A 12,907-nucleotide genomic window follows, 5' to 3' on the forward strand; every position below is an offset into this window, starting at 1 on the left:
TTTGTTTATAGACACATTGACCACATAATTTCTTGTCCTACTATTCTCGAAAAGCTCCCTTCCTATGCTCCCATGCTTAATACCAAAAGACATTGTCTCTTTCTCCCTGACACTCACCGCATACTTCACCGTAACAACGCTATGGTCATTATAACTGTCTCAATCTTTCTCTTAATTCCCAACCTGTATTGCCATGTACTAGACTCAACTATTGTTTCCATCACATTCGTATCAAACAAGTAACGAAATTATACGATCTTTTTTTTCATTTGATACTACAAAATGAGCGGCTATACTATACTATTCGTGAGCGGCCGGCCAGAATTTTGTTCTTCTCGTCTTCATATTTAACGAACTTTTAACGTTCAAGAAGTTTCAACGTTGACACCTGTCCGTAGACTATCCAGCAAACTTTCCTCATCTTTTACTGATCAACAACGCCGTATCCTTTTTCTATGCGTTCAGGAGAATTTTTTCTGGTCGACTGCTGAAGCTAACCGCGTACGTTCGAACGTTGCGATGACACTGGTAAACGTCGTTACGGGTACCCTATTTCCGGACCCTCAGGGCAGCTAATTAAACTAGCTAATAGCCGGTACGGCCTTGTCCGGCCATCAATCGATTTAACTGAAAATTCTGTTACACGTTGCTTGTTAGACGTGAAAAATAATTTCTCCGCTCAGTGGTCCAGAGTTTCCATGCAAAAGATAAACGAATCTTGCTAGCTCGTTATACAATCATTCAGGTTTGTTCTTCGAAGATGTTTTATAACTTTGGACACATTATTATCTCTTTTGATTCGGTTTTCCCTAAAGTCTGTCGATCCTACCCTTCGAATTTTTATCTTTTGTCTGATAGTTCATTGTATCCGATATTTGAATATTGTACTGTTAGAACACTACACTATCCTATTTTGAAAAAGTAAGAAAATCATTTATTCTATTGATTGAAATATTGTTTCCAGCAAAGGTAAAAGAGAAATGTTATTATCCACCATGAATGGAAAGAAAGTTGCTTTTATGAATTTCACAAATTTTTAAAAGCATAAAACGAATAAAAATTTCCAGGCAAATTACTTGTTCTAGATTTCAATCGATTTCAAACGATGTAAAAAGATTTTGCTATTCTATAGTGTAATAAATCTCTGATCATTTTGTTACCCTATTGCAAGTTAGATAGAAAAACTAAAGGTATTAAATAATCTACTGAAACTTGCACATTTCCTATGTGATACGAGATTTACAAATTATTTGGATTGAAATTCGTAAAAATCCTTGGGACTCCACAACTATAGAGGCATCTGCTCTTATCATCGATTTGATTCTATCCATGAAAATCACTTTGAGTTTAACCTTGCAGTACGTGCAGCAGGAGTCCGTGGAAACCGTCCGCTGCACACAGATGGAACTCAGTAGACAGCTAAACGGAAAGCATAGAATAACCTCGTATAAAGAGTCGGAATCTCTTTTGAAGTAGTACTACAAGGCGCTAGGCTCTCTCTCAAAGCAAACTAAGTTGTATGAATCAAAGGCTATTCCACCGGCAACAATTTGATATAGAATCGTGAAAGCTGGAGTATCCTCGGGTTTCCGGTCGAACCAGTGGTTCTTTGAAAAGAATGAAATGATGGGAACGAGTACCAAAAAGAGAGATATATTCAATTCGATGAAGTACGCGCTGCTAACAATTCTTCTGCGTCACTACTTTTCAAACTTTTAACTGGAAAATGAATTTTTACTCGGTTTTTCTGATATTTTTATACATCTAAATTGTATACTAAACATTATCAGAATAATACTTCGTACGGTTTTCCGTTGTTTTTACTTCCTCTGAATATTTTTGACAACGTCGTGGAGTAGGATATTGATAATTAATTAAACAGACACAGAAATAGATTATTGTGCTCCCTCGAATCATAGTGTTTTCGATTTTGTAATTACTATGCTATGAAACCAAACATAGGTGAGATACTATTACAAAAATTATAGGAGATCTTCAAAAGACCTTGAAATCACTAGTCTGATGAAAATGATCGTAGTCTACTTCTTACAACAGAAATGATATTATTGTTGCTACATATTTGCATATTTAACACGTTGAATGCCACGCCGGTTTTACAGAAATTGTCCGTGGCGCCACGATGAATTTTCTTTTATGTGATACATATAATGTTGAAATATTATCTGCAATAGATAAGTTAAAGTGTATAACCATGTTTGACATGTTAATTGCGACAGGGGTCACTGTTTGAATTGACGATGGTAATAATACAAAATTTTAGATATTGACATTTGTTTTAAATTATGTATATTTCTATCAATTTGGGCGCGCCGGTCACCGGTGCCCCCCCCCTCCCCATGGCGTCACCACCAAGTTAAGTGCCGGTCACCGGTGACCCCCGTGGCATTCAACGTGTTAAAGCTTAAAATAATTACAAAAATTTTCTTAACAAAATCTTCCTATAAAAGAGTAACTAATAATAGCGTTCGCTAGCTTTGAAGTACTTGCTTTAAAAACTGTTTCATTTTACTTATTATTTGCTTTAGAAACTAGTTTATTTGGGAATTAATACAAAAACATTGAATGATTATTGAACCGAAATCCTTGTATATCAGTATATACTAAATGAACCGAACAATTGTAAATTAAACATAAATATCTGTTGAAATATTTCTGTTTCGTAAAAATTCGTAAGCCGGTTTAACCAATTCTCTGGAAATACTGGAACTACAAACGCGGTTTCTTCAGAAGCCAATTTTCATATCTAGTTTGTGATCGACCCCGGTAACGAGTCGACGAGAAGGGACAAAGAATGAAGTTCTAACTAGAACGCAAGGAGAAACGACCAAAAAGTTATCAAAAACGGAGGTGAACTATGAAAGGCAAAGGGTCCTGAGCCACTGTTATTATATCAAACCTAAACGAGTCTCCCTCTATGAAAGCACCGCAAGTATTTTCAACCACCGTTATTTTCACCCTCTCCGAGACAACGCGTCCCGGGCTGAAATTTCTCAGAAGCCATAAGACTCGCAGTTTATATCCGGCAAGAAGTCGACGAACGTTTCCAACAGCGGCAGCCTAATGAAAGGTCCTCCGTAATTCGTTCTTCGCGCAAAAACGTATTTGTCGCCTGCGTTCTCCTTCTCTTCCGCGTTTTCTTTTCGTCTTCGGCGTGTTGCGTGTGCAGAAGGAAACGTGACTCACGGCCGCGGCCGTCCGGCGCTAATATTCCGCGATGGATCGACTACTCTGGCCGGGGGTTAATTACGCATTGATAACTAACGAGCTTCCTTTGTGCGCATTTTCGGGGGATAGACGAAAGACCCCGGGAAATTTGATTCGACGCGGCGGATTAAACGCTTTTGCTTGGGCGGAACGTGAATCACTAATTCGGCACGTACAGTCCTGCACTTAATCCGCCATGACTTGAATCGCTTGATCCACGTATTAGTTGAGCGCGAAAATACGCCCACATTCCCTAATGCCGTTGACGGAAAATCGATCTTTTCTTTTTCTATATTACGCCGCGCTATGGGACGAGGGGTATCCAAAACCGTAACAACAAATCCCGTTTCAAGTCCCAGTAACAAGTGCCCTCAGAATTTAAAAGTAATATACAGACAGTTAATTATTCATTTGGGTGGTAAAGCGATATAATTTTGTTCATTTCTATTAATTATTAACACAGCCGCACGATTTCGAAGAAGTCCAGCTCAAAAAATGACTGAAATATAAAATTATTATTTGTCGATGAGGATAAGCGTACCAGGCATGTATTTGAATTGTCTTTTCGTGAATTTTTGTAATACCATGTCTTATACTATGTCATTTAATATTTTCATTTGCATTCTTAATTTGTAATACATATTTCGAAGAATTCAGTAATTTCATTGGTGCTATTGCGCAGGAGTATAAGATAAAGTCATAGTTGTTACTGTAGGTCACGTACTATAAATATATCGTCCGAAATAGTAATAAAGAATATAATCAATAATAAACAGTATAATCAATTGCAAATATTGTTTGAAATAAAAAGTGTCATTTTGTGGATGAAACTGTATGCACTCTCAAAATAATTCTAGTATTTCTAGCATAGAATTATATTCATAGGCATACTTAATACAATTATGTATTTAAGAATTACACTTACAGTTGCATAGATATAGGTAAGTGGGAAACGCCCTAACTAATACTATAATGTTTTCCTCTATCGCTTGATATTCACTTTATCCTTGTTGCTATTTGATGAGTAACAAATGAAACTTGTTAAACTTAATACACTCCTGCCTCTGTTAACTTTTTTTATAATTGGGTCGAGCGATTTAAAATTTTTGGGGATGTCAGAGGGATTAGTTTACTATACAATGGCTAAAAAATTGTTTTCAAAAGGTGTAATTGGTTGGAATGATAACAAATAAAAATACGATGGTTTTTCAAACCTTTTTCTGAGCCTATAATGAAAATTTATAAAACACATTTTATAGATCTCGGTGTTATACACCGACTGTATTTTACTCATTAGAGCAAATCTTTTGATAATTATCACAGTTTCCTCTGTATCGTTATATTACACTACGACAACGATTTAGGACTTATTGAGATTGGAAGAACAAGATTTGATTAGAAAATGTTTTTGCGTCAAGGATAAACTTTAGTTTGACGCACAAAAGATGTTATCACCTTTAAAATGCGACTGTAATAGCTTTTCGCTGCTACATTCTTCGAAAATTGCATTTTCCCGTATTAACGATTGCGTTTGTCCGCCTCTTGTTACAGTTTTACCACCTTCTCGAGGCCAGCCACGTGGCTAACGTGACCTTAATGTACCGGCATGTCACCGTGTTCGCGCCGACGAACCGAGCCTTCCAAAAGTACAATGGAACCTTGAAGAACCTGGTGCTTTACCACATGTGTAAGTACACTTTATTTACAGCGAGTGCTCAACTTATTAGGGCACTTGACATAAATGTGTGACTTAAATAAGTGAAGCGATCAGCGTCTCGCTGGCGTTCTTTTCTCTAAGCATTGCTTTTTCTTCGATACTCCAAATGCAACGATATCTTTTCCGAGAAAATCGACTTTAATGTTTGTTCATCTATGTAAAGAATTTAGTTGTCGTCAATTCTTCTACCGCAGTTGCTTCCGTCCAAGATAGCGTTTACAAGCATTGACAATAAACATTCCGTTTACTATAGTTCTCACGCAACAAGAAGTCACTTTTGTATTTGCATTCCCCTTCTTACTAGCTGCCCCATTGCCGCAGCTATGGGTCGCTACTGGTCGAAAACAATCACCGTCAATTCTTGTCACCGTTTTCTACCGATAGCTGCGGTAGTGGGGCAGCTAGTAAGAGAGGGAATATAAACACAAAGGTGCCTTCATACATAGTTTGCAACAATCAATGTTTGTAAACATTATCTCGGACGGAGGCAATTGCGGTAGAAAAATAGACGACAACCAAATCCTTTACAAAGATGAATAAACTTTAAAGTCGATTTTCTCGAAGGCGCAGCCTTGGGTAAAAAAATGTTACACCAAATTTGCTTTTTATTTTCTCATGTAAAAAGACCCTATACACTTCGCTTCCACGATTCATACATTTCGTTCCATGAAAGGTACAAACGCGTAGATTTTATAGAAAATTAATTAGATTCTCTGAATAACTATGATCTAAGAGTTTGCTATGCATTTATAGCATTTGTAGATTTTAATTAGTAAATGTTTACATTAAGAAAGACAAACGACATTTCGAGTTCATTTCTATCGCAAGAAATCACGAAAATAAATTTTGCCTTCGTTCAGTCCTCGTTTCACCGAGTTTTCTTATCGGTGGAAGCAAAATGAACTGTTGCTACGAACTTTGACTTTAGATTCTTTAATGCTTGTCCAATATTGATACTTTCTGGTTCAGATTACAGAGGCTCTCGCCGCTTTCGCTTGAAATACCTCCGTTGAATGTGGTTGCTGTTTATGTTACAGTTTACCCCCGCCTTTGTAAATGCGTTAGCTTTTATTAGGGTAGAAGTTGTGTGGCGATATTAGTCTTTATGAACTTCCGTTAACGCGGCTTTTAGCGCGCACCGTGGAGCACCAGATTCCCGTGGAATATTCGTCGACTAAATATGTGCAGCCTGGGAATTAAAAACAGTTACCGGCAGGGCTAATAGGTAATATATTACTTTTTCGTCGAGCACGATTGTTTCGTCGTCAATAATAACAGAACATGCATTCCAGTGATAATATTCATCCTCGATATTTCGTATTTCATACCGTTTTATAAGGCACTCTGGATGGGGGGAAGGTATACCCCGAGTTTATATCACGCTCACTTATATGGTTCGTTCTAAAAATAAAAAAACCACTCAAGTCGTTATGACGGGAAAAAATTATTCGGAAGAAGGTGTTTATCAACATTTAGAAATCAACACTAAGAATATGGTTATTTTCGACTACTACACGATTGACACTGATGAGATCAGTTTCGACCTTCATTTATGCATTTTTATACAACATATTTTTAAAGATACTCGAATAGCGCGTAGTTTAGACTTAAAGAATTTTCATTAAACAGATACACTGTTTAATACAAATTTTGTAAACATTCCAACTACATCTTGGTCCGATTGAATACCGTATTTGAGGATTAGAGAACTGATTAAATGTAACTTTTATTCAACGAAGCTTCTATAAAGATATTTATTATACGGGATATACGTACGAATAATACGGAAGATAACAAATTAATGGATTTAGAAAATCACTGCATCGGATCATTTCGTGCTCTTTCAAAATACTTTTTCTTACCATCAAAAACAAGCGAAATATTGAAGATGCTTTTATTGAATGTAACTCTCTGTATATTGTAACGTTACAGATTCGCGATGACTCAGCTAAAGTAAACTACTTAAAGATCTCCTTTGTTTCTAATGGCCGAATTTTTCTATTAAACGATTATTAAAAACTGCTCGATAATAATCGTTCAAACTCATCGCGTATGCGCTACGTATAAAATAAAACTATCCTCGCAATCGGTTCCAACGAAATAGATGCGAACAATGGCGTACGTGCCACCCAAATGGCCGCGTCATTTTCATCGTGGAACCTTGAATCACGAATGCACCCGTTGCACCCGTTGCCCCCATCTGCATACTCGATTCGTCTTCAATCGAATCTCCCTTTACGGGCAAATGCAGCGTCGCTTTAGGTGCAAATCCAACAATCCTGCTCGGATCTATGTACACGTATAGGTTCGTACACGAAGATCAAAGGGCACCACTTCGAAATTCGAAATTCGCGAGAGATGAATGCATCGGGCAGGACCAGTTTTGGCCAAAAGTGTTATCAAATGCGAAAATACCCGCCCCCCCTCCCCGCCGACGTGATCCCGTTCGTACAGCAAACGAACGCTAGATGATATCTTGTTATGTATGTGGTCCTAGCTAAATACGACACCTACATAGGGATAGAACCACACGAGGGCTTTATACGTGGACCGGATCAAGGTTAGTGGAATACGTGTCGGAGGTTGAACACGTTTCGCGAATCACCACTGATCGTTACGGAATATTATCACGTCGATTTTTCTTTCCTTCGGTTTGTGGGAGAGAGACAATGGGAGAGAGACACGTACACATTCGGTCGAGAAGATAGATTAAACTTTAAATTCTCAGAGCTTCAAGATTGCTGAATTCAATGAACTCTACGTAAATGTTGCCTTTCAATAATATTTCATTGCAGAAATTAACATCTGTTGCACGTTTGATAATAACTGATCACGAAGACACGTTATAGGCTTCGATAAAAAAAAAGTTGAGGAAACATTTACGTTAAGAGTTGAAAGAACTTTCTTCTTTTAATTTTCTTATCATCGCAACCAATTGCAATTTGTCGAAACAATTATAGAAAAGTTATTCCTTTCCAAAGGTGCTTGGAAAGGACACTTTTTACACCGCCCGTATGTGTAAGTAATAATTATAAAATATTTATGTTATTTGTTCATTTGCTGTTTCATTTATTTGTTCCGACATTTTAGAGAATCCCAAGTATTGTCGGGAATCTTGACATAATTAAAAATTTTCGAGAATTCGCCTCTTGAAGAAATTTCCCGACCCGGCCTGACCCGACATTTTCGAATTCTCGCACACTCTAGTAAGGATGTTTATTATATACGGTGCATTATACAACTGAAGGTATCGATCTTCTATCATCGACCAAAATTACCTGATTGTGCGTCTGCTAATATAACGAGCAATACTCGGTACATCTGCAAATAATCCTAATTGATCCGGAGTGAATCAAAGAGGTCGAGGTCTATTAGCACACAGGTCGACGTAAATCCCTACAGAAGCCTTCGTTTCCCGCTCAAGTCAGCTCTTCCTTAGCAAACGTGACGTCACCTCGACAGCATCCCCGTGCCTTTGGTGCATTACTACGATTGACTGTGATCGATTAATCCTTCACGGTAGTCGGCCCGTCCCCTTTGACGGATCAGAATTTGTGACGCTGCCTCGCGGCTTCGTCAATTATTACGAAATCTCGTCGGTGAACCGCGCTGACAGTTCAAACGGCCGAACGGTGACACGGAACACTTTAAATCCGGACAATTACGCGCTTGTTTAATTATTAGACGCGCGCCGGTGATCGAGAATTTCGAAATGTTCGAATGATCCCGGGAACGCACGTTGGATATCGATGACGCTCTGATTGGTCGACAGGATTTCACTATTTTCATTTTTAATTTAGACGATGATGATTAACGGGGCCAGATTCCTGACCGATCGTTTGAATAATTTTCCGGACAAAGGGAATGAAATCTCGAAATAGTGCCTATGCTCCACAATACTTTATGAAATACACGTTAACATATTCTAACGAATTAAAGGGCATATGTAATTTGAAAGAAGTTAAGATACTCTCTGATAGAGCAATAGTGGTTTCGAATGACTACGATCGAACAAGTGTAATGAATAGCTATTAAAAATCAAGTACTGTTTCGAGCGTCTTATAAAATTATGAACCAATGGTACGATTATTTTCTTTCGCGACAATATTAGACAGAACCAGACGAAAATCTCCTAGTGATGAACTTTTTGAAGGAAAAGTTTTGCTTAAAGCAAATTGATGTAAAGGTTTCTTAAAATAAAATCGTTTTGTTGCATGTTGTATCGAAAATGATTTTTGTTGCCACATTTGAAATAAAAAAAGCAACAAAAAGATTCATTATTTGAAATAGCTATTATTTCAAATGGATTGATGTTACAGTAAATTTTCCCCAATTGTCCCTCAGCTTGTAAACAAAAATGAACAACTTGGGAAGAGAGAAACGATTATTCGATCCTTGCGGTTCATTTTTATAGTCACTAATTGTCAACAACTATAAAAACGAGCCGCGAGACTCGAATAATCGTATTGCGTCTTCCCAAGTTGTCCATTTTTTATTTACAAGCCGATGGGGACAATTGGGGAGAATTTACTGTACCTTTATTCTCAAGTAATAGGAAATAGTTATTTCTTATTTTCATTTCAAATAATCTTTGTGTGTAAGTGAGGTTACAATAAATGTTCCTTCTCATCCCTTCCTCTTAGTTGCCTGTCTTTATTATATGTGCCGGTCGAAGGAGCATTCCCCAATAGAGACAGACCAAAAATAAGGACGGGGATGCAATGAGATCTACCACTTAGACAGTCGGATATAACACGAGTAGGGGAGAACTTAATCGTGTGCGGTCTCGGTTCCATTCAAGCCTCAAATTCGACTACTACAGGAGTCAACCACCGTGAAGGATAGCACGAGACTTCTCTAATTGTCAAGCATCGATCAGCCTGGCGCGTAGAGAAATCAGGATACAGCCGAAATTATTCCTCGTCAAGTCCTTAACTCCCACATTGCGTTTAAAGAAGGAATTGTATTTATACGTTCCCTGCAAAACGGTAATAGAATTGAAAACAATTGTTTGCAAAACTCGAAAGGTATTCAAATTTTAACGATCGTAGGGGAACGATAGGGCACTTATACAAACTCAGAAAATTATAAAGGTTTATGTGCAAGTAGAGTAATCGACCCGTGACACGCAACCTTCCTTACTTGAGAACATGGTAGGTGAAGAGTCACCAGGTGATATTATCCTTAATAAGAATAACTTTCTAATAAGAATAACTTTTCAGACCTTCCAAAATCGATTAACTGGATAAGCATAAAAAATCAGAATTAGGGCTTGTATTTCAAACTTACAGCTGTGTGATCTTATTTTCCGTTTATTCTAAATTGAATTAGTTAATAAATACATTATCACTTTTGTAGCAGTCAACATTGTACTTACGAAATAATGTCGATATGATAAAAGTACCACTTTGAAGTGATCACTACTCTATTTCGTAAAGAAAATATTCAAATGACGTTATTATATTATATTTTATATAAATATGTAATATATTATCAATAAATATAATATAATGTCTTACTAAACTGTTGTACTCAATGCATTTAGACTGGACTATAAAAATAATTAAGAGAAATACAAGTCGATAAAAATTTAAGAAGATTTTAGAAATACAGTAGAATATGATCAGGTGATTCCAAAAATATATTTTTTATTTTGAATATTTGTATATTGCATATGTCTTGCACATTTATGTTTAAAAACATATGCAACAATACATTGCATATGTTATTTGCTGCGTACACGCATATATTATGCTCCTCTATATCATCTATCTCTCGTTAAATTAATTTAGCCTAAACGTTTCTTGATCCTTGATATTAGATCTAACACTTTGCATAGTATGTACTTAATATCGTAACCATTTACATATTTTCATGCATATTTTGCATATTTTCCGTGCATAAATACCATATGCATTTTGCATATTTATCGTGCATAAACATTCGCAGTCTAACCATGACAATGTCAGTAGTCGATCTAGATTTGCCACTTATGACAGGATTACAGCTAGAAAAATCAAAAGTTATCAGGCGTCCCTAATTCAATAACCAGATGTTTCTATATTAAGGCCCGCGCTTAAAGTAATCGAGGAAATCAACAGCTTGTAGGCGTGGCAAATTCCTGATTTTATAGTCATATCCTGCTTTACGATGCGATTTCCTATATCCGGCCGACCCTCCCCGGCCCGAGGCGTTTTCACGATTACTACGCTGAAAATGCACCCACGAAGGAAACAAGGAATTAAGAAGGGCGTCGACGTTTTATGAAGAAACTTCCTTTGCGTGCTCGAGTCGCCTCGAGCTAAAAGGAAGGAAACGCGCCGAGGCCTTTGAAATTATCCCATGAACGAGAAAAATTTCATTCTGATTTCAATCCTGATTTGTGTTCGACGCTCGAATATTTGTCGCGACCGTTTGCAACGTTTTTTATTAAAATTGTAGCCCAGACAATTTAATAGTTCTCCTTCTTTTTATTATTTTATATTATATTTACTTCTGTTTCTTCCTCAAGAACCAGCCTCGTAGAAGCGTTCAATTTAGCGACGTCTCCTCGAGTTACACTTTGTTAAACGGAGACTTATTTCTTGGAATATTCGTTGTCCACGCGAATTCAGAGATAGTATTGTTATAATGCATTCTCTATTTAAGGAAATTGCAGTAGAGTTTGTCATAATGAAATATTAACTTCAATTTCATATCAGCAGTTGAAAACAATTGAAAAATGGAAACGTACAATTTCATTCGACCTGAATAAAATATTCAGTTTGCGTGCTTCGAACATGTTTCAACACATTATACTTCAAACATTACATGCTTAAAGAACTATCTTCGCCATCTCTGTATAAATCACAGATAAATATGCAATCAAGCGCACTAACTATAGATTCAGTTAAGTAGACAGGAGTTGTACTGAAAAAAACGTACAAATATCAGCAAGTAGTATAGATATGTATTTGACCAGAAAAACATAAAAAAACGTGAATAATTAAAGAAGTTTCTTGATTAGATGAATAGCAAAGTTGAATTGTTCCATCAAATTATTAAGTTTCACATCATTAGCTCATGAACCTTCATGCATTACATTGAGTCTGCGGATTTTAAGCATTATGACAAACACGAATGCATGAAATAGTAAATTCTGAAGACATTGGAAGAACTTAACAATATTGTTACATTAAGCATGACTTATTAAAGCTGAAAAGATAAATACATTTTTATCGAATTTCTGTGCCTGACAATTGACTTAGGAAATTTTGATTTAGCGTAAATGTCCGCAGTCTAATTATGATATGTATTCACGTAGAATGCAAGATAATATATCACGATGAGAAGCATTTATGACATTTTTACCTCAGTTTTACCATAATCAATTTGTTGGTGAGAGAAATAAGCTGTCTGCACTTATTTGACTTTTACAAACCAATTTATAAGATCACATTGTAATCAATATTCACACTGTTGTCAAAAGTTAAATATATGATCAGACAAATGAATAATTCTTTTCAGTGATTGTTCAAAAAATTTAAGAATAATCAGTACAGCAATAATAAAATGAAAAGCTATAAATAATTGTATTATTATTTTATTTTAAAATCGACGTCCGGTTTTCTGCAGCTTCTTCGTATAGACATATCCCAACAAACGTGTAACCAAATGTTCTCGACCATAGCTGGGAAAGATTTGTTGAGAAGCGACACGAACAGGCCCCTTTGTCACGGTGAATGACTCGCGCAAAAATCGTTGAGAAACGCGTAAAGGGGAGAAGTTAACACTCGCGACTTAACAGAGCGCGCAAGGGGAATAGGCGGCGGCTTTCATTAGGTCGTCTTCACGTTTAATTCACGATGAATGGCCGCGTCGAGGGAAGGGCAGGGGGGTGAAACAAGAACGGTGATAGCCATGTTAAAAAGGGTGCCCCTGGGGTATTTGTAACCTTCGCCGTCGGTAGCCAAGCCTTGTGACTAA

The 12,907-nt window shown here is 36.9% G+C and overlaps 2 protein-coding genes across 6 annotated transcripts in view; one reads left to right on the forward strand and one right to left on the reverse strand.

Moving 5' to 3' along the window:
• Fas1 (fasciclin 1 Fas1 domain-containing) overlaps nucleotides 1-12,907 on the forward strand; it is a 526,663-nt gene that overhangs the window by 368,169 nt on the left and 145,587 nt on the right. For all 5 annotated transcript variants that reach the window (XM_076523006.1, XM_076523009.1, XM_076523008.1 and 2 more), the window contains exon 2: nucleotides 4,777-4,912. In XM_076523006.1, the coding sequence (XP_076379121.1) occupies nucleotides 4,777-4,912 (136 nt within the window). The remainder of the gene's footprint in view (nucleotides 1-4,776; nucleotides 4,913-12,907) is intronic.
• The window catches only part of Orc3 (origin recognition complex subunit 3), a 50,782-nt gene that overhangs the window by 12,296 nt on the left and 25,579 nt on the right, over nucleotides 1-12,907 (reverse strand). The gene's annotated exons all lie outside the window — the stretch shown is intronic.

The sequence above is a fragment of the Megalopta genalis genome, chromosome 6, assembly GCF_051020955.1.
Source record: "Megalopta genalis isolate 19385.01 chromosome 6, iyMegGena1_principal, whole genome shotgun sequence".
NCBI lineage: Eukaryota > Metazoa > Arthropoda > Insecta > Hymenoptera > Halictidae > Megalopta > Megalopta genalis.